This window comes from Phyllostomus hastatus, unplaced genomic scaffold (genome assembly GCF_019186645.2).
Source record: "Phyllostomus hastatus isolate PE091 unplaced genomic scaffold, TTU_PhHast_1.1 phas_scaffold_1066, whole genome shotgun sequence".
NCBI classification, from domain to species: Eukaryota; Metazoa; Chordata; class Mammalia; order Chiroptera; family Phyllostomidae; genus Phyllostomus; species Phyllostomus hastatus.
In genome coordinates this window covers 3,879,847-3,902,440 of record NW_025334004.1, presented here as the reverse complement: position 1 = coordinate 3,902,440, position 22,594 = coordinate 3,879,847, and the positions used below count along the sequence as shown (strand labels likewise).

At 41.3% G+C, this 22,594-nt stretch overlaps 1 protein-coding gene across 4 annotated transcripts in view; it reads right to left on the bottom strand.

Annotated features, from left to right (window-relative positions):
- Positions 1 to 218: 218 nt before the first annotated feature.
- Positions 219 to 22,594, bottom strand: part of STAMBPL1 (STAM binding protein like 1) — a 50,212-nt gene continuing 27,836 nt past the window's right edge. For 2 of the 4 annotated variants that reach the window (XM_045854466.1, XM_045854467.1), the window contains exons 3-12: positions 21,782 to 21,893; positions 18,844 to 19,061; positions 16,831 to 16,906; positions 15,022 to 15,117; positions 12,104 to 12,473; positions 10,863 to 10,987; positions 8,350 to 8,487; positions 5,052 to 5,164; positions 4,010 to 4,109; positions 219 to 3,338 (exon numbers count right to left, since the gene is read on the bottom strand). In XM_045854466.1, coding sequence (XP_045710422.1) covers positions 3,282 to 3,338; positions 4,010 to 4,109; positions 5,052 to 5,164; positions 8,350 to 8,487; positions 10,863 to 10,987; positions 12,104 to 12,473; positions 15,022 to 15,117; positions 16,831 to 16,906; positions 18,844 to 19,046 — 1,278 coding nt within the window. In that variant the 5' untranslated portion in view covers positions 19,047 to 19,061; positions 21,782 to 21,893 and the 3' untranslated portion in view covers positions 219 to 3,281. The remainder of the gene's footprint in view (positions 3,339 to 4,009; positions 4,110 to 5,051; positions 5,165 to 8,349; positions 8,488 to 10,862; positions 10,988 to 12,103; positions 12,474 to 15,021; positions 15,118 to 16,830; positions 16,907 to 18,843; positions 19,062 to 21,781; positions 21,894 to 22,594) is intronic. The other 2 variants (XM_045854464.1, XM_045854465.1) reach the window with 1 other exon arrangement.

Below are 22,594 nucleotides of genomic sequence, written 5' to 3'. Positions count from 1 at the left end.
ACACCTGCTGGATGTCTTACAACTCAATTCTGACACCACTCAGAGGCCGCATCGGATCCCGCAGGTTAAGGGCTCAGCCCCACAAGGCTGCAACCTCCCCAACCCAATTCAGATACCAAGCATAAGGTTACCTGTGCTTCGAAGCAACTGGCAATAAAGGAGAGGTTCCCATGACCCCTTTTGGGGTTCAATTAATTTGCTAGAGCAGCTCACAGGACTCAGGAAAACAGTTTATTCACTATATTACCAATTTATTGCAAAAGATATTAAAGGATACAAATCCACAGACAGATAAAGAGATACACAGTGCAAGTTCCCTAGCTCTGTGGAATTTGGGACCCGGTGGCAAGTGGAAACATCTGGTTCACCAACCCAGGAGCTCTCTGAACCCTCTCTGTTGGGGGTTTTACGGAGGTTTCAGTACATAGGTATGATGAGTTAAATCACTGGCCATTGGCAATCTATTCAACTCCAGCCCCTCTCCCCTCCTGGTAACTTTTCATTCCCATCCTCTAATCACAGGGTTGGTTCCTCCGGCAACCGACCCATTCCTTACATGATTTCCAAGTCACCTTATTAACATAAACTTGGTTGTGGTGGGAAGGAGCTTGTCTTGAATAACAGTACTCTGGTTCACTTTTAGGACTCAGAAATACTTTCCAGAACTGAGGACAGCAGACCAAATATTCTGACCAAAGATGTTCCCATTGCCCACAGAGCTCAGGAAATTCCAAGGGTTTGAGAAGCTGTGAGCCAAGAACAATGGAAGAAGACAAATTCTATATGAAAAATATATTTTTGTTATCTTTTTGACCAAGTACATTTTTCTCATAAGTCACAATATCACAAGGGTGTTAGCTTGTATAACAGCTGGAGCAAAACGGCAACAGGAAACAGAGCGAATACCCAGTAAGTCTGATCCTTAAAGCCAGGCAAGGTGGGCTGCGTGGTTGGCCCACGTCCCAGAAACTGCCCTGCCTACCAGCATCCTGTACTCTGGTTTTCACGATGTCCTAAGGTACCGTCTGTGCTGGGCAGAGCTGGAGCTTGAACCCAGGTGCTCAGACTGCAGGACACGAGACTCTGCTGTCCTGTTTCTTCTGCAGGTCTGCACCATTTTCCTGGTCTACTTAGTCACACGCCTACCTATTAATGAAATATAAATGTGTGGCATCAGCTGTTCCCAGAGAAGCTGTTAATTCTGATCAAGTTAATTCACTGTCAGGACCCGCAAAACAGAGGCCACCCAGTGGCCCACCCCCACATCACACACCTAAACCTGTATCAGCTTGCACTTACAGGAAGCACCTGTCAAGGGCTCCTACCATCCACCAATCACAGTCCTCCATCTCAGCTGGAGCCTGCTCACCTTACCCTGGAAAGTAGCACGGGCGAGCCTTCCAAGGAAACTCCCAGCCTCCTAGTCAACTGTGGCAGTTCCGTGTTGCCTCTTCTAACATCATAAACTCACTCTTGCCCAAGCATCCTAGGAACAAGAACTCCACCACTGCGAGGTCCTGTACTCCCCGGATCCATAGACTGGTTTTTCTTGAATAAAGGACATTACACTCCTTACTAAATTCTTTGTTTTGTCATTTGACCATTTCTGTCAATCCTGTGTTGTTTTTTCAGTTGCCAATTTTTGTCTCTCTTTCAGAATTGTTCTTGGGCTCAGAGTCTGCATCCCAGCTCAGACACAGCCTCCTCTGAAACCCGGGCAGAGCAGTGAGTCTGCCGGGTTGCCAGGCTCGTTTCTCTACCGCCTTCCTGTGCTCACCTCGCCGGGAATGTCGAGGGGCCAGAGCATACATGTGATTTCTCAGGGACTTTCCCACGTGTTTCAGTCATTAGTCCCTAGTAAAGTACCCCTTATAGGGTCACTGCAAATGTCATAATCCCCAAACAATTCCATTACAGACACCTCTCAGGCGAGTGAGTACTTTTCTCTGATGTTTCAGTCAATTCAACATCCATTTGTCTTTCCTTATCAGCTAACATTTAAACACTCTTCAGAGAAATTAAACAATCAGTTAGGCAAGGCCAGGGTTTACCATGACCCCCCTTCGTGGAACATGACGTTCTGTTGATGGTGGGCAGTCTGAGCCCCAGCGCTGTCTCGGGTGCCTCACTGTCAGTCTGCGTAGATGCTCAGAAGGCCTCCGCCTCAATAGCCGGACTTTGCTCCTTCATCAACATTTCCTTCATTTTTCTCTCCTTATATCTGCAGCTAAATTTTCTCCACAATGTTTCCACCCTTGGGTTTTTCCTACCCATTCTACTTGCCAAAATTGTGCATAAGTCTCCCATTCCTTCTATTTAATCCATATCTTTTGATCCAGGTAAGTGCTTTTATTATCTAGGCACAAATCTCACTCCAAGCCTTAGCAGTACCACAACATTGTATTTGTGCTACCTTTTTCAATGGGAACATATGTTTCTTCCTAGTCCCTGTGCACTGATTATACAGAGAGACTTTAAATTATGTGTTCTTTCCAAATGATATTCTGGAAAGATGATACTGGCTGAGAATTACCAGTAACTTCCTAGGCCTCATTTCTTCTCCCCATCACTCCTGTTTGACCTTCACAGTAAGAGGCATTCCATTTTCATGAGTCTTTCTTCCTCTCTTAAGCAGCTCTGGTCCTCCAAATCAAGGTGATGAACTGTCTGTGATCCCAAGTCTTTTGACATCAGACCCCTGAGTAGAAGCTCCCTGTCCTGGTGCCTCACGCTGAGATCCGCTGCAGACACACCCGGGCCCGGGACTTGATGCCACTGGAAACACAGGCTGGGCTCTGCTGCGTGCAGCCATGCAGCCAGGGTTCCTCCCGCAGGTGGGAACGGCTCATCCTCGCCACAGGGAAAGGCTGCAGAACAGACGGCCTGTCTTGGAGACCGCCGGGTACTCAGAAGTTCTTGTTTGGAATCACATTTTATAGGAATGAGGAAAAAATAGAGCAAAACATCTAAAGCTCCGAAAATGTATGCAGAGACCTTAATAAATACTGGTCATATTATTAGTTGCAGCACAATTTATTATCTGGCCACAGTTTTGGGGTACATGAATAGGTATTGATTTAACATCATTGTGACCACTTTTGGGACAGAGCAACCCAAAAAGAAAACTTCAAAATGTGCAAAAGCAATAAATATCAAACTTTCTCATCTAAAATGTATAAATATAAAATATCAGTCACTTCTGGAAACATTCTTAAGAAAATCCAGCAACTGACATCCATGGGCAGGTGCTTGGTGTTGATGGTGCTAATCTTCAGAACACATCACCTCAGATCCAGCACAGTTATTTTTATGTCTTTTACCAACACATGTTTGCATATCTAGGAAAGAAAAACATTGGCCTTAGAATTAGATCATAATGTTTAACAGAACTCTCTTTAGGGAGGAAACAGTAATTTCCTAATTTAAAAATGTTCCTAATATTAAAAAGATTTCAATCGGAACAAATGCCAAATGCAAACACGTTTATTCATTTTCAACAATAAGAAAATATTTACAGAGGTTGCCAAGTAATTTTCTGTTTCAATAAATACTAACTTCAAAATAATGTTTCTCGGATGTTACAGCCAGAGAACTACCGAGAAATCAGTTAGAAAGAAGAGCTGTAGACAAACAATGTTTCTTTTAGGCTAATCAAGAAGTATGGTTACAGTTTTCATGCAATCATTTTTGTGGCCATGTTAAGCAGAAATCATTCACAAGACACTTAATATCATTTTATTTAATAATTATTTGCTTACTTAGAGTCTAAGGAAAACTGTATTTGAATGGCACACAGAACCATCAATGGAAAGGTAGCTTAACTGTCCTATAGAAATTTGGCATTCTCTTGTAAATAAAATCAGTCAGAAGAAATTACAAAGAATGATTTTCTGGATGAGAAAAGTCCACACTAAGCAGCCTAGTGTTTCATCCCATATTATACTGCTAAAAAAAAAAGAGCAGGTAAAAAATAAATATCTGAAAAAAATAACTACCAGTGTCTACTCACACTGAATAGCTTCGGTTCCTTGGTGTGTGGATGAAACCCCTTCTTTTTACAAGCGGAGACCTCCAGCATGCCGGCGTTGGTGAGCCTGAAGATGCCAGTGCTGAGTTCCAGGGAGAAATAGAGGTAAAAATTAAGGATTGTTTGGGTCTACCGGATGCTTTATTTGAACGGCACAAGCAAACAGATTCCTCAACTGGGACGGAAGAAGACACCACCAACTAGGATTGCCATGGTGATTTTTTGAGCCAATCTTACGATGACTGGGCTAGAGGTGAGAAACACTGGAGGGGCCAGAGCTGGCTCCAAGCACCTGTAGGACTGTAACGGGCCAGAGGTGGCTGAACTGCTGGGTGAGAGCACAGAGGAAAAGGTGAGCCCCCTGGAGGAAATTACGGGTGGCAGGTATCTCTAATTGTTCTAACGGTGGTAACAGTGGTGGTAGCAACAGCAAATACTTGTGGAGCACTGGTTGTGGCGCCAGGCACGATGCTGAGCCCTTTACACAGACTACCCTCTACAGTTTCATCCTCACATCAGTCCGTGGTGGGCAGGCTCAGGGTTGAAGAGCCCGAGCCTCTCAGTGGGCAGGTGTCCTGATAAACATACCACTTGAGGGAGGAAATGGGATTCCTATGTAAGTCTACGTGAGTCCTCAGTTTATAATCATGCTACAATAATCATTGTCTCCCAAACCTAGAAGGGTTTTGGCGGTAATTAAACTAAGGCTGGAAATTTTCCTACAACCGGAAATAATACAGTAGAACTAAAATCTCAAATGGCAAACTGGAATTGTAACATCCAGTTTATCCACTTCAAGGTCACATTAACTGAAGAAAGAGAACCAGTAATTCTACCATTGAAAGGACCTTGAAAAGCAAGCCTGTGGAGCTACAGGTACACAGGACTTGGCAATCACCGATCTTTTTTTCCCAGGGGCATGTTGTGCCTGCCCATTCAAGGGCCACAACCTGCCGCAGGGACACCCTTGAACCCAGTGGCCCCAGACAAAGCCTTACTTGAGCCCCTCGATAGTTACACTTACTCTTTATGCTTTGGTGAACACACAATGGCAATCGCCTCTGGCAACATGAGCTGATAGGAACAGTGAGTGTGCAGATCCACACTGGATAAGAAAGCAGTTTGGGTAGGATGTGTCTATAAAAAGAAAAGAGGACAATCTCATTGGGGTAGCTGAGTCTTAGCCAAGGCCACAGAGCCTTCTAAAAGAAAACTCCAGTTATCTGCTTTTTCTTTTTTACAATGATTAATCAAATGTGAATTTTTAAAAATGTCTTGCTGACCTACACCTTCCTTTTTGCATCTTTGGAATAACCACAACTTTGAGAAGAGGTTCTTGGGCTCATGTCCTTTCCGCTTATTGGGAAAGACAGAACTGGACTCTAATTTGCCAGAGGCTTTGAATAGATTTTCATTTAATCATTAATTTATCTAGGAGATGGGTATATTATTATCTTAATTTTATATACAAGGATCCTGAGGTTTCTTTCAGTGACTTGCCTATGGTCACATGACTGGTCAAGAGCACAGCTGTGACTAGAAACCCAGAGATACTTTATACGAAACCATGGACACAAAAGGAAAGCTTTTACTAAATTTACCACATGGTACTGTGTATCCGTTTGTAGATGGATCATCCTTCCCTAGCAGTGGGAGAATGGAACTCTCCTGGTTGTTGGAGATGTTAGCAACTCATGCGCAGCTGGTAAATGCACGCATAATGAGAAGGAAGAGATCATAAGTTGGAAGAATTATCTTCCAGGTTTCGGGCTATACACACACTTGTGGTTTGAGAGATAAAACTGAGGTTCATACTTGGATATGAAAAATACATGCACCCGTAATGACTTTAGAATTCACAGTCAACCCCAATCAGCCTTGCAAAAAATCCATGACCACTTAAATCACGAAACCAAGGTCCTTGGCACACACCACCTGGGTCCTGCTCCAGCACTCACTAGCTGTACAGCACTGGGAAGGCTCCTTCAGCAACTCATTCCCTTTTCATCAACTATAAAATACGGGTAATTGTTTTCTTCACAGGATTATGGAAATTAAATGAGATAATCCATGTAAAGTGCTTAGAACAGTGCCTAGCACTCAGAAGAGAATCAGAACCACTCACAGTTAGTATTGCTATTATTTGAACATTTTGATGGGCATGGGCTTATAGGAATAGCTTCACACCATTACATATAACTATGGCTTGTTCAAGATATGTAAGATTTAAAAACCCCTTTCTATTTTATTGACTAGAATGAAGATAAAAATTCACTGATACCTATTTACAGAAAGATACATGTTCTGCAAGGAAAAAATAACTCTCCATCTGCAAAGACCTAGATCAACTGAGGAACGGAAATTCCATTTTTAAAACCCAAATATTAGTGAAGGCACGAGTGTGAGGGTTTGACTGCCTGTTTTCTGGTTCAGTGGAAACATTCTCTTAGTACAGAGTGCCTTCTACACCTCGGTGAGAAAGTAAGACACGTTCAAAGGGACTCTAGTTCTCTGGAGACAGCGAGCACCCTGTCAAGTAGACAAGCCACTCCACCTGCCACTCTCTTTCCAGACTGAATGCACACCACAGACATTCTGAGCCCTTTGCTGCTGCCGGGAGGAATTGCTTCCACTCCGTGAGGACACCTGTCCCATAGGAGAATGGCGCTTCCTCCATCATAACCTCTAGGGAAATAAAAGTAATGGTGGTGATGGTGGTGATGATGATAACAGTAGCAGCAGATGTCATTCATCACAATTGAACTGATGATCACTTTCCATGAGTTATCTCATGTAATTCTTAAAACAACAAGATGAGTGAGTGCTATTCTTACCCCGTTTCACAGAGGAGGAAACGGAGCGAAGCAGAAGAGTTCACACTGAGCTGAAAAGGCACGGAAGCTGAGAAGTCTAAACTCAGTTTCAGATATGTCGGATTCTGAGTTAGCTGTCCTTTCCTGTGACTAATTTATATCTGAACAAAACTAGCTGTGGAATTTGTTGCTATTATTATGCCAATAAAAATCATCACAACAGGTCATTACAACCACTGAAGTTCAGATATATGACATTACATTGCTTACATTGCACCACAACGATTTGGTCTGGTGAAACAGACAAAAAAGCAAAATCCTGGAATTCTAGAATTATGCCAAATCCATTATGTAACTGGCCTAACTTCATTATTGCATACATCATATACACAGGGCATAAGGGAAAAACTTGTAGTTCTAATTTGGGAAATGTTTTGTAAGATTAACATTTCAATGTAAGTAAATTTAATCAACTGTCATTCTTCCTAGTTTATGGTATAATTTATTTGCTACAATTTTTGTTGCCTTAAAATACATTCTTGCTACAGAAAATCATGTCAAACTAAATAATGCCTTTAAAATTCAGCAATTTTTAAGCAAACAGTAAGGCACATTACTTGTTAAGTAAAACAAAGAGACACATGGAATATTTTGCAAACTCTTCATTATAAATAATTTCTTGTATTTGAGAGGCAGTTGGTACTTTTCACAAGGCTTTCAAGCCCAGTGTCTTGCTTACAGGTGAGGCGAGAAGGTTTGCGTCAGCCTCAGTTGGTCGGTGAGGGAATCTGGAAACGAGGAGGTTAGGGGTCCTGACTGAGGGCACACGGTAATTTACAGGTGGACCTGGGACTGAAGTCTCCTCTACTCTCCTGATGTTCCTATAAGGAGTTTTAGGCAGAGCTGAGGTTTAAACTCATGTCTTTCAATTCCTAAGCCCTTTCTTGCTCCTGTGATGGCCTGGCAGACAGCAGATGCTAATATTTTCGGCCCCATCCTTTTGGTCCTACTCCACGGCTGTTTTCACAGTTTATGCGTCATTGGCCTGCAGGGGAGGCGCGGTGGAGTACTTACATGGTTCCTATTTAATGTGTACAAACACCTGTTTAAAAGGAACATGTTCCAAAATTTTCCTGAAGTAATCTACTGTAGACCCATGGCAAAGGGAGAGAGAGACCAATAACTGTCCACACAAATTAGTTAAAAATCTTACTAGGCATCCAACACACTATGTAAAAATCATGAAAACAAGTCACTGATTTCCAAATGCCTCTCCCTATTTTAACTTGGTAAGAAAAAAGCATAGGATAACCCTTCTCAAATTCAGGTTTGACAAATTTAGACATGGCCTAACGTTGAAAAAAATGCTTTAATGTGATGACATGTTATTACACTTGAAAAAACTGAAAAATATGGAACTATTTAAATTATCTGAATTTCCTCAAGGAGGAAAAGAGCACACACCACAAACACACACAGAATGAACTGAGACCCAAGGGTCAAACCTACATGGATCCACCCCAGCGTGAGGAGATCATGCTGATCCTGAACACGGAATAACTCTTCCACATTCTCCATGTCGCAATAGTCTGGTCCTGCAGACTGCTTTGGCACAATTACATGGGTAATAGTAAATTCATTATGTGTCTGAAAAACAATGAGAAGAGCGAATAATCTAATGACAGAAGGGGAAAAAAGCACCTGGCAGAAAAAAATACACATAATCCTGATTTTTTTGCCCTGCTATTTATATCATCATCTTCCCACCCCCACCATAATTCCAAAACAAAGCACGAAACTAGAGAATGGATTATTTACCAAAAACCTGAGTCAGCAGTTTCACACTTGAAACCCATGTGCACAATAGAAAATGTACCATGAAGAGGACTTAACATCCCAGGCTGGTCCATGGCAGTTTAGTCAGTTAATAGTGTTTTGATCTAGTGTTACATCTGTAATGGGAAAATCAGAACAAAATAATAGGCTTCTTTGGAGGGGAAATGCTAGTTCAGTCATTTTGTGGTGCTGCTGGAGGGCATTGCTAAGGTTTTCGGAGGTTGATGTCTTGTTTTTATTTTAATTATATTCAATTTCACTTCAGGACTTACGACTTTCTTCTACTATTGGGGGAACTTGCTAGGATTTTCCATAATTAAGATGATCTTTTGGATTTGTAATTAGATCAAGAGGAAGTCAAAATAAGTCAGCCCTTCAAGTGAAAGAGCTGGAAGGAAGAGGGCTGCATGCGAAGCAGTGGCAGGGGCCTCAGGGAACAGATGTTTGTGTTGTGCGCAGCTGTCCAACCCAGGGAGGGTCTTAGAAGCCATAGCGGGCTTTCCTACAAACTGGGCACTTTAAAAAAAATTCTTTTAAATATTTTATTTATTTATTTTTAGAGAGAGGGGAGGAGAGGAAGAAAGAGAGGGAGAGAAACATCAATGTGTGGTTGCCTCTCACACGCCCCCTATTGGGGACCTGGCTCACAATGGGAACCTGGCCCACAACCCAGGCATGTGCTCTGACTGGGAATTGAACAGATGACCCTTTGGTTCACAGGCTGGCACTCAATCCACTAAGACACACCAGCCAGGGCCAAACTGGGCACTCTTCCTTCAGCCTTCATTACAGCCTCTCATTCATGGCTAACTTTATAAATTCTCCAGCATCACTTCTCAGGGAAGCCCTTCTAGACCTTCCCAGACAAGGTTAGTTTCCTAGTTACACATTCCCTGTGAGCCTGCACTTCCACTGAGAGCACTCAGCCCATTTATAATAAACTATCTGTCTGGTTCTTTACAAGCATCATGTGAGCGTCATGTGGCAAAGACTGTGGCTGCTGTGGACTACTGAATGCCAACACCTGGCACGGGTACTCAGTAAATATTTATCTGAGGAAGGAAGGGAGGGAGGGAGGGAGGGAGGAAGAAATGGAGGAAGGAATTAAACTAAGTACAATGTATGGTCCTGGGGAGGATGCATCCACAGCACGCTGCCCCCTGGAGGGCAAATAAGGTAGCTGTGGAAGAGATAGCAGGCCATTCTCCTGTGCTAGTTACCTGTTCTTCCTCTCTCCTGGAGGAAAAGGGATGATGCAATATTGGAATATAGTAGGAGAATGTGTGTTGAATAAAACATAAGTATGTATGTATGTATGTATTTTTTTAACTTACTTATTTTTAGAGAGAGGGGAAGGGAGGGAGAAAGAAAAGGAGAGAAACATCAATGTGTGGTTGCCTCTCGCGTGCTCCCTACTGGGGACCTGGCCCATGACCCAGGCAGGTACACTGACTGGGAATCCAACTGGCAACACTTTGGTTTGCAGGTCTGCACTCAAACCACTGAGCTACACCAGCCAGGGCTAAACATATAAAACATAAAACATATTATGCATGTAATTAAACAACAGTTTCCAAGCAAAATGTTTATGACTGAAAATGTTCTTGGACCCAGAAATATAAACTTAGACTCAAAAAGAGTAAGAAAGGACACTTCCAAAGAAATCCATCTTTCTTGCAAGTAGAAAATTAAATGTACTTTCTCTTTTTTATTTCCTTATATTCTGACACTGTCTTTCATCACATATTTCTAATAAAACCTTCCATACTTCAATATGACCTATGCCATAAGATTTCAGTTGTTGAGATGATTACCTTAAAGAAAGCAACAAAACCCTGGTTGTATTCCACATGTATCTGATAAAGGGTGGGAAATGATACCCCCCACAGATAAAAGCAGGTAGAGTTAATTATATAAATATATGTGAAGCTAATAATTGCAACAAAAATTCACCTTAGAAAACGAGATGGTTTTGAAAATCCAAAAACCTATAATCCCTGAAATTTTATCATCCACTTTTTAGAAGAATAATTCATGAATAATGACAGTTTTAAGAAATTAATCTATGTAAAATTAATTTCATAATATGTATAACTATTTGGATGATTTTATTCTACTCTGCTTATGACAAGAATGTCAGTACCTTTGAAAGTTCCCTGTGCCAAGACATGAAACAAAGGCCATACCAGTTTTCCACAGAGCATCCCGCAGGTTTCTATTCCTCTCACTGTATTAGATTCTGCCAGCTGCAGGAATTTGTGGCAAAGATCTCTTGATAAAACTACACATCGCAGTCCTTCAACCACTAAATCTAAGAAACAGAAAAGGGAGAAGAAGCTAAAAAACAAATCCTACATCATCCTTCAAAACTGTTTTTGGCAAGCAACTGCAAATAAGTATCAAAAATGAAATTATCAGATGCTCCACTTTCCCTGTGTTAGTTTAAAACACTTAAAAGTAAACACAGTCTAGAAGAAAGGTAAAATTACCCATTGCATATAAACTATTTCATAAACAAGTGGCAAAGTACAAGCACTTTCACAGCCTCATGCCCTAGATAAAATATTTACATATACGCACAAGTGTTCTTTTGGCACAAAGCAAAGACACTGTCAAGTGTGAAGGCTGCAGTGACTACATCCCATAGCCTGTAAGACACAGGATGAATGTTCTTTACTATGTTTCCCATGTCACTTAGATCTTTATGACAGTCGGTGATCGTTAAGTAAGTAGATGATGTTTTCAACAATAATTGGCAGTAACTTATTAAATGGTCACCTATCATGACTTTTTAAAAAATAAATGGAAACTCGAACTCCATCTGACAATGTCTGCGGGGAAAGAATTCCCCCTTTAATCTCGGAAACCTGCCGGCACAGAGGTACAGACACAGTAGTACCAAGCAGCACTAATTGTTGGCAGAAACGCATAATCCCACTGGGGGTTAACCCCCAGGTGCAGATCTTCCTGGCCCAGGGAAATGCTAGCCATTTACATTTAAATTGCCAGGCAAAGTTCTGGACAAACAAGTTTCTCGACAGACATCATCTTTCATCTCCAGTATAAGAGTTTAAGGTCCATGCAGTTCTTGGTTAAAATACATACAAGAAAAAAATAATGCATGTAATTCTACTCTTTTAAAATCTTTGTACCATGACCCAGTGCAGTCCTGTTCGTCAGAGTCTCTGCTGTACCACGGGCAAATCATGAACTCACGACTCCTGCATTGTCAGGTTACACAGAGTACCTGACGTGCCAAGCAGTACAGAAAGATTAGCTCTGTCTGCATGTAGTATCATGGACAGGGTCCTATTACAATCGGTAATGAAATGAGGACTCCACCCCCACCCCCCGGCCAAGATGTTCCAGAAAGAGAGTTCCACTGGAAGAGATTCAGTGTCCTGCAGGGGCACATTTCATCACTTACTCTGAACGGCACTTAGAGTAGCAGCTGGCTTTAAGGCCCTGTTGACCGGAGGAGAGTGGCTAGTACAATTGGTTACGTCACTTTTATTAGGTTGATCAGCACATACACTCGGCACGGAATTGTTCTGGTGTGTGGAGAAGCAGGACAAAGCACTCCCATCGATCTCCGACGGCACTGGGGTCTCCTGGCTTCGCATCTGACCTCGGGCTAATTCTTGCTTTTTCAGTTGATCTTCAAAAAACAGAAACTGTTCCGTTTCTAGCTGCTGCTGGCGCATCTGAGCGATCCGCTTCCTTTCTGCCTCTATCAGTCGCTGATGTTCCCAGTTCTTGAGAAATTCGGCTTTTCGTTTTGCCAGACCTGGGCAGGCCTAGGAGAATGGAAAATAACCAGGTGGGAAAACTGCACCATGGGAAACTGTACCATGGGAAACCACCTGCCTGGGAAACTGCCTGCCGACCCTACCCAGGACCCTACCCGAGCAGATGCTTGGCTAACACTGGGGTCTGGGGTCGGCCTGTCCCGCATAACAGGACGCAGCTTTAACCCGAGGCTGACAAGATGCATTAAGAACAAGGGTCAGCAGAAACGGCACACAGCAACCAGCTCTAGCCAATCAGACCCTGACACCCCAACCAGCTACACTTTGCAGGTTTTTGAGCTTAAAAACCCTGCCTTATGAACAACCTAGCAAGTCGTAACCTCCTTGGTGGGCTTCCCAACCTCCTTAGGTTGGCCCCACTTTCCCTCTTATTCCCCGCTAATAAACCCTGCTCCTTGGCTCGCTGCGTCCATCTGGTTTCTTGAGCGACTCCTACCTAACACATTTGTTCTGAGAAAATGTGGTTGCCAGAATAAAAGGTTAGTTTCCAAGGCAAGAACATCAAACTGGGATTAGACATTCAATCTTCCAGCAGAGAGAGACACGGCTAGAAACTCTGATCTGCCCACAGGGACATTCATGTGACAGTGAGGAAAATATATAACATCAAGGCAAAAGCCCCGTAACCTAATTTGGAAGCAATTCTAAATCCACTCATATTTTACCAGAGATGGGCCAAGACAATCAAGTTCACTCAACTCCCCTGTGTTCTAAAGATTAGAAAATCAAGGTCAGGGTGGTCTGCTCAGCCTAACCAACCAAACCACGTGGAACAAAATACCTCAGGAGTGGTTCTACCACCCTAGACTGCACTGTCCAATATGGTAGCCACTAGCTATAGTGGCTATTTAAATTTAAATATGTTAAAATTACATTTCATTTAATTAAACAAAATGTAATTTTAATTCTGGTCCTGAATCCTGCTAGCCACATTTTAACTACCGTGTGGCTAATGGCTCCCATATCAGAGAGTGCCACATAGAACATTCCCTTTATCACAAGAAGTTCTATTGGACAGTGCTGCCCTAGGCAGTCCTTGCATGTGGCTCTAGAACTCATACTGCTGGAACTGTGTGGAGAAGGGAGGTCATTAAGGAACAGTTCTCAAAATGTGTTCCAGTCATCTCTAATATAACCAACCAGTACTTTTGTTAAAAATGAAGATTCCCAAACTCCCCAGTCTTATATCCAGGCATTATTAGGTAAGAAAACACAAATTTTTAATAACCTTCCCAAATGATTGCATGAAAACTAGACTTTGGGAGTTACTGTAAAGTAGTGGGGCGGGAGAGGGAAGCAGGCAAGCTTACAGCCACACATGTATACACACACAATCATCCTGGGTCTCATTGGAGGGCACATTCTGCATTTCTAACAGGCTCCCAGGTAATGCTGGTGCTGTCTGTAGCTAGGGCTTACCCGTGTGTCTGTTCATCTCTCCTAGGCTTAAAGGCTGCTACACCATCTCCCCAGAGATTTCCACATGTCATACACATGGGATGCCACTACCGTGGACTGTGAAGTGATTGGTGTTGCCAAAGGTACACCATGCAACAGCTGTTGAGGCTGCTTCTCCCCAGGAAATCCTGAGGGGACATCCAGAGGCACTGCAATGTGGAAGGCAGACTTCACTGGGCTTTTCTCTCCTTTGCTGTTGCTTTGCCTGAGCCTCCGGAATCATTTTTCTCTTTTGTAGCTCATGTCAAATCATCGATATCCACACTTGTGGGAATCTTCTGATTTCAACACTCTCTGTCAGTTTGTCAAAACACTTCACTCAAACCTGACCTCTGGCTATGCCCAAAGAAGTAGCATTCTGTGACTACGTTCAGAGTTCACTGAAGGGAGATTCAGTGAAAGTGACAACTTCTGGAGGACATAAACACATAAACAACAATAGCAAAAAGCAAAACAGCCTCATAACGAAGGTGAAAACATTACGAATTCATGTCTTCAACCTGAGTATTTACACACTGACTGGCCAGCTTCTCCTTTCCATGCCTTTCAGTCTCTTAGACATCATCATTCTCACTCTTCATTTAATAAGAATCCAGAAGCCATCACCTCCTGGTGATATGATCATATTTCACTCATTGAATTATAATTATACCTTGATGAAACATTGAGTGTCATATTTAAGAATCCAATTCACATTTCCAAGGCCTACAAATTAGATACATCAGGAACCATATTCTGTTCTCCCTTGCGCCTACTATCTCCATTCATCAGCAAAGAGTAGTTCCCTGGCTCAAGGTCACATTGGCAAGAGTTGGTCAAAAGCTCTACTGAAATCACTGTGGGAGATCTATTTTCTAATGCACCACTTTATGAGATGTTGTAGGGAAATTAAAAAACCACATCTTTTGTGCGAGTGCTTAACCCGGACATCAACGTGAATTTTTTATTGGTGTTACATCACTGCATGTTTAATTTTTAATTTAAATGCATATGACATTTTAAAAACTCACATGAAAATGAAATTCAAAAATACATTTGCACAGAAAAGTCAGTAAATAAATGCACCAATTGAACTTACTTTGCCTTGCATATGTTCTTGGTATTCTATGTTATATTTCTTTAAAAGGTCCTTTTTCAATTCATCTGTCCTTGGAAATGCAATCTCCTTCAGTTTCTTTTAAAAATATACATACATATTGATTAGTGGGATTCTCATTATACTCTTCCATATCATCAGCTGAGTAAGAAAAATAGCTGGAATGTGTATTAGAAATCAAGACACAAGTAACCAAAGATGATGGTGGAAAAAGAAATCTCTCTTTTCTAGGACTCCAAAATAGAAAGTCTCAGGAGAGAAAGGAAGAAATTACCCCCTTTGTAATGCTAATCTGCATTGTGTCTATAAGTACCCCATTTTTAGGTAGTGGGTTTGTAACTGCACATTCCACAGTATGCAAATGATATGTCATCATAGTTAGAAGCAACACCAAAAAACATGGTAGATAAGGACTCCTAGGTTTGAGAGACTATAAAATGCACTCAGGAACTTTTCATAATAATATAGATTCCCAAGTGTAGTCCCAGGTTTACTGAATCAGCATCTTTATTGGAAGGGAAGGGGTTAGGGAATCTGGATCTCAAACAACTTCCCACTGATTCTCAATGGATGAGAAATCTGGTATAGTCCAAGCACAGTCCCCCAACTTCATCTTTTTAGAGATGAGGAAACAGAGGCCTAGAGAAATGAAAAGGCTTGTCCAGTATCATACAGCTAGCTAGCAGCCCCATTATGACTAGAATATAAATCTCCTGACTCTAGCTAGGCTCTTCCAATAAAACTTCTGTTCTCTTAATCTTTTGTCATCCCTCTATCCATCCATCCATTCATTGAACAAGCATAAATAAAGAAAATGTTCATGCCTTTGGAGAGGTTTTCCTACACGTAAAAACAAGAATAACCCTACATTAGAGTAAATGAGTCACATCAGCAGCCTGGGAACTTTGTTTCCCATACAGAATTCTCTGAGGGTGAATGAACAAGGGAAGTGAGGAGAAAAGCTACACAAAAGCATGGAAATTAATGACTCTTCAGCTAAGTGTGTATAGAATTTTTTTAAAAATGTAGATGATCATTTGACAAAATTCGAGTTCTGCTTAAAGGCAGCCTCAGGCCCTACGTAACTGGGACGAGAGCCTCCATTCCCTTATATGATAAAATAACTTTTGGGAGTTAGTTAAAATGTAATGCTGTGATTGGCTTTGTGTATATCATTTATCATCCTTTATGTAAGATCAACCCAAACTACTTAAGACCAACACGTGAAAAACATTTTTTAAATATTATTTAAAAGGATACATTCTCAGCTAAAGATACTTTACACTATATATGCTACAAATATTGATGAGGAATAAATACATTTCAACAATCTTCCTTTTCCTTGAGAATATTTCAGGCTATCCCCTAAACACTTTATCATCTATTGGGCTAGTAACAATAATCAACAGTGATTTTCAAACAGTTTTGGGGTTCAGGACTGTGTGGAATAATGAAAACCAGCCAAAGCGATGGTCTCAAACAAGTATGGAGAAATAGGAAGCCATTCTCTCAGTCTCTGGGAGAAATGGTGAAGTAATTCCTTCTTCCTTCTGTAAAGTGAGCGAGCACATTCTGGGTCTCTGTGTTTTCTTCCCCTTCCCTTGCCCCAGGTCCCATCAGACATCCCACACTGGCTCAGTAATGGTGATTAAAGGTCTAAGAAGAAATCGAAACATCATGGCTAATGGAATAAATCTTTGTACTTAAACACTCAAGAGGATGAGACAGAGGGAAAGAAAGGAGATACGAGCTGATAATGGATCCCGCAGGGGAGCATCGACCCCACAATACCTTCATAATGTCCTGCTTTTCGGGTACCGCACATTGCTGGTAATCTCGATGGCTGGGAAGCTTTTCTACAAACAAGCTAGAGAAGAAGAAAGTACGTCCTTAGCATGGTATGGCAGAAAAAGCTCAATGATGCTTTCTACTTTGAGAATGAGCCTCCTTTTCACAAAGGACATGTTAAATAAATTATTATTTCACCTATATTCATTTCATCTGCCTTTCCGTCCAATGCTGGCATTGAGTATGATTTTGGCATCACAGGGGAGTTAAACTCAATAAACTAGGTTAAGAGGGTCAGGATGCTCCCTTGAGGCTGCTTTGGTCTTTCTCAGGCCTTGGGTACTTAATCCCACCACAACACCATCTTACTCATGTGTGTAGCTGGCAACACAGAGGACCATGTACAAATGTAAGAGTTTGGAAAGACCAATGTAATTCCTTCTCACAACTGATAAAGACTCAAAGGACCAGTGACGAATCAATAGCACCATGGTATATATATATCTTAACTGAAAATTTGTAACTAAGAGAAATGACAGCAGAAATCCCTAGTGGATGAGGTGCTAGTGAGGACTATTTTTTTTATCACCTTTTTAAGGAACAAGGGACAGCAGAAGTAAAGGGAAATCCTTAGAGCAAACCAGGCAAAGAGAAAAGCAATGCTTCCACAAGATGTTGTTTCCATTGGATTTTCTTGCTGATGTATCCCCAGCCTGTAGGATACTGTCCAGCTCACAATAACTGCTCAATAAATATTTGTTAAATGAATGAACAATAGAGCCCTTCACTAATAGATTGTGATGGGGTATAAATACTATTTTTGATCAAATAATATGTGCTGCCTTATAATTACAAATGTGCTGTTGTTTACAAAGCACGCATGCATTCATTATTTTACCTGTAGGGTATAATGGAATGGTATCACAGCTCTCATTTCTCAAATGAGAAAATTCAGGCTGAGTCTGCATAACTTGTTAGTTGCCTACGTCTTTTTAAATAGAATAAAATCACAAACATTTTGAATTGAAGAAACCTCAGAGATATTTATTCACAAGTCATTTTCAGGATAAGCAATTGAGGACCATGGAAGTGAATTACAAATTATCACACAGTCAATGACAGAAGAGAATTCAAATATTCTGATTAGTCAGTCATCACTTACGATTCCATAGGAGTGTGTGCAAAACTCAAGCAGAAAGTGAAAAAGAAATACTATCAACTGGGAACCTATACTAGTTAGGAAGTTAAAATTTTTGGAAAAGGTGTTATCAATGACAATTGATAAACTCCAATTTAATATTTATTGTTTAACTTCCTAGAAACAATCGATTTTCCTGAGCAGGCTGAATATTGCCAACCACTGACTTCTCAAATGCTCATCAGGTTAAATCCCCAAATGAACTAGTGAAATTAATCAACAAGTGACTTTCAATAAAACAAAATAAGGGTTTCAGCTTAGATTAAATAATTATTGGTAACAGATCTTTCCAACCAGTAAGATGGCAAATTGATAAGGAAAATCCAAACCCCATTTCTGTTAAGTCTTAAACTAGGATCTGTTACTAACAATAGCTATCGAATGGGAAGTATCATGTTTTCACATGGCTGTTTTGAGGTAGCCACTTTCCCTCAACCTTTTGGAAGCTCCTTTTTCCTCAGCATTATGACACTGCTAAATAAATTGCTAAAAAAAATTCAATGTGAAACTGACAGCTACAGTCTATTCCTGAATCAGATCCACCCTACAATTGCCAATTCATCCCCCCGTTGAACAAAATTTCACTGCACCAAACAAAATTTTTAAAATGTGAATGGCATGTTCCAGGTGCTGCAGATGGAGCTATAATATGGCTCCTGTTCTCATAAAGCTTACACACTGAATGAATTTAAAACCTACATATTGAATATTTGGAGGCTGTAAAATTGGTCTGAAGACAAAAACATTCCCGGCATACAAACTGTCCCACCAAGACATCATGTCCATATTTTTTCAATTTTCTCATTTCAAAGACTTACGTTATAAACTTATTATAAAGAACATAGGCATTTTCCAAATTTCCTTCTTCCAGGTACACAGATGCCATCCTCTCCATTTCCACTCCGGATCTGAAGTAGCGGCGTGGAGTGATATCCTCATTGATGGAGATATTGCATCCAAGCTTGCTCAGGGCCCGCACTCGCTCCTCTGGGCTGAGGGAAACATCTGTGTGGTCAGGCATGGCAGCTAACTTTCTCTGCAAAGCAAAATTTGAACCTTAGATTATAGGAAGAAATGAATCTGACTGAAATTATGGATGCATTTTCTGTACTAAATGCCTGACAGCAATATTTAAGGAAAGCTTTTCCTAAGAGTTAATAAGATGATAAAAGCAAAGTCTTTTTGCTTCAACATGTGATCTAAACACAAAAAGACACACGCCTACAGAAAAAACATACATTGTTACTGTGAGGAGATCTCTTTCAGGGTTAGGGGTACAATTATATGGCTGTTCCTGGTATAAAAATGTTTAGGTCATATTGAGTAAAGTAGCATGGACTCTTTTTCCTCATGGATGTTTTCCATCCTGGGCCTTGTCAAGCAGACCAGGAGAAGGATTCTTGTCAGGGTAGGACTCATGTCATTCTCTACTCTTAAGGGTCTCCCAGAGATAGCTTGGATTCAAAGTTATCATAAGGGTTCAGAACTCTCTTCTAGAATATTCCTAATTTAATAAGAAGCTTTCAGCCCTGGCCAGGTAGCTCAGTTGGTTTGGATACACCAAGGTTTTGGGTTTGATCCAGGTCAGGGCACATACAAGAATCAAACAATGAATGCATAAATAAGTAGAACAACAAATTGATGTTTCTCTCTCTCTCTCTCTCGCTAATCAATCAACACTTTTTGTTTTTTTAAAGAAGCTTTCAGGGTCTCCCTGCATCCTCACCAAGTGAACAAAACTCCACAGATAAGTCCTGGAGAAGCCCTTCCAAACATATATATAGATACTTCCCATTTTTTATCATTACAAAAACCCTTAGACCTCCACATAATAGTAAATATACTAATTCATCCCTGCCTGCAAAAGTAATGATAATAATTACTAAGAAAAAGTCAGTTATATTAATAGATCTGTATTTTATTAATAAAAACAGCATCTGTACACATTTGGAAAAGCACAAGACATATACATTCAAGGTAATTATTCAATTTAAAAAATCAGTGCTGCAGAAAGGCAAAAAGGTCCAAGTGTGTGTGTGTGTGTGTGTGTGTGTTGTTGTTGTTTTCTGTTAAAGGTCATACAGCAAATACTTCAGGTTTTGCGGGCCACGTGGTCTCCATCTCAGCTATTCCGCTTTGCTGGTGTGAAAGCAGCCATAATAATTAACGAAATGATCCTGGCTGTGATCCAAATTTTTATTTACAAGAATGAGCAGATGAATTTGGCCCTCAGACCATAGTGTGCCAACACGGCTCTAGACAAGTGCTTCTCCAAGTGTGCTCTCTGGACCAGCCGCCTCAGCATCAGCTGCGCTTCTCAAAAAGGCGAATTCCTAACAGGCCCCACCTCAGTCCCACAGACTCTGGAGATTGGCTTCCCAGAGGCACTACAGTCTTTTGATGCTGGAAGAACGGAGTTAGCCCAGAACAAATACAGCTTCCCAAGTTCCCCTCAGGTTCTCAGGGCAGGTAGCAAGTCTGAATACCATGTGGGTGGAGCATTTGATTAAGGTCAGTAGAAAATTAAACAAGGAATCAAGGTAGACATAATTTTAGTCTGGCCATAAATTACTGAACCAGCCTTCAGGGGCAGGGTGTGGTGAATTGGATACCTGCAGTTTTTCCAGTGCCATCTGGTCTACTTTGGTTGTAATTTTACAGCAGATGGAACCCTAGAGACTTGGAATGGCTCTTTAGGTTTAATATATAACCAGAGAGCCATAACCGTGTTTCTAAAGGCCCCATGAGGTTAAAAGCAGGCCATGCCTCCTTTACCTTCCATCACTTTTTTGACCTGGCCTGTGGTGACATGGGTGATTTGCCTCCTCTCTGTTTCTTTCTCCCCGAGGAAGCTCTCAGAGCCTGGGCTTCCTACCCCGAAGGTCTCTAGCTGTCCCTCCTGTGACTGGGTGGGGAAGCCAGTTCAATTTAGACCAGAAGGGATAAGAAGACTTATCAGTCACTCTCCTCTGTTCTTGGGGTCCAAGTAACAAGAAATAAAGGGTGCACTTGATTATGATCCTTTCCTGGCATCTTAAATCTGTTTTCACTTGGTCCAGAATTCTGGAATCAGAGAGGTGTGACAGGCAGCAACACCAACCCTCAGACCTTTTCTAAGTGACTTCCTCTTAAATTAACACACACTTCCCTTTATCCAAATCCTGTGACACTGCTCCTCTAATTCTCTGAAAGACATTCTAATTCTAGAGATGTGGTCAGAGGGCTTATCCGCATCAGAGGCAGGAATCAGAGCTTGCGAACTCTGAGGCTCAGGCCTGACTACACACCATCTTTTCCAACCGGGAAGTCTCAGACCCCACAGCCACACCTCCACACTCCCCCAGTCACACCCACCGGCAGAGCTCAACAGCACTCCATGAGAACACTTTTATTCGACTATAGATAAATGCTTCAACGACATCAGAAGATGACTGGGAAAAAATTCTATGGAAATTAGGGAATTTTCTAAAGGGGGCTTCCAGCCTCCTGTATGTATAGAAATAATCTGTCCATTTTTAGTACTATACTATACAGTCCACACTAAATTATAATTATTTGCATACAAGTGTTTTTAATTTCTTATTAACTCCTCGAAAGAATCATTTTTCATTCACCCCTGTTGTTTAGTTGTGTTGTAGCACAATCCTTACAACATAAATGACAACCAATAAATGAACCAAATAAAGGAGAAAAAGAGAAAAGGAGGCAACATGATCATAATTAGATTATCTTTTTAATGGAAGATAAAAGATTTACCTTTCCTTTCCTGAATAGTCCTATCCTTCCCAAATTTAAAACTGAGTTCAGAGATGATCTGGACAATGGCCTAAAATCTTCATCAATCCATGTTTCATTTGCATGTGAGGTTCTTGGATGAAAATACAAAATTTCCAGGTGAAAAAGCTTTAGTTTCATTTTTACATTGTCCACTAAAATCTTTATTCCTACATACGTTCTAGAAAACCACAAAAGACACTTACTTCCTCTGCACAGCTAGAAACGAGGCAGCCTTTATTATTCCACAACATGAGGTTAGAAGTGAAAAAGTTCCTACAATTCTCTCCCCTTCGAACATACTCTCAAAGCAACTGAGCTTCTGAGGAAGACACTCTTGGAAGAGAGAGAACATTGGGCCCTAACCTATTTCAGTGCAAGCACCAGGCCCTCTGTCTCTTTACATTCAAGTGCTAAACTTTGTGTGTAGAGGGTATTCAGTACACTGCTGCTGTCAGGGCTACCCAAAGGGCTGCAGTGAGTGGGTTGGGAGGGTCATCAGGAGGAGGGTAGCGGTAACGACAGCTTCCATTTATCAAGCCCCCACAATAGGCTGGGAACATTAAAAATATTTTTTGCGATTGTCACAAGGCACAGAGTACAAAAACAAGACCATGGAGGTTATATAATGTGCCTATATTCACACTCAAAGACTGATCTGGGACGCAGAATAAGCTCATGGGATCCCAAGGTGCCTGTTATTTCCTCTGCTGCACGTTGCTTCTTCTAAGACTCAGCCAGAGATACATGCATGGTGTGGGGCCGAAAGGGGAAAAGTGAGAAAATGAAGAGTTT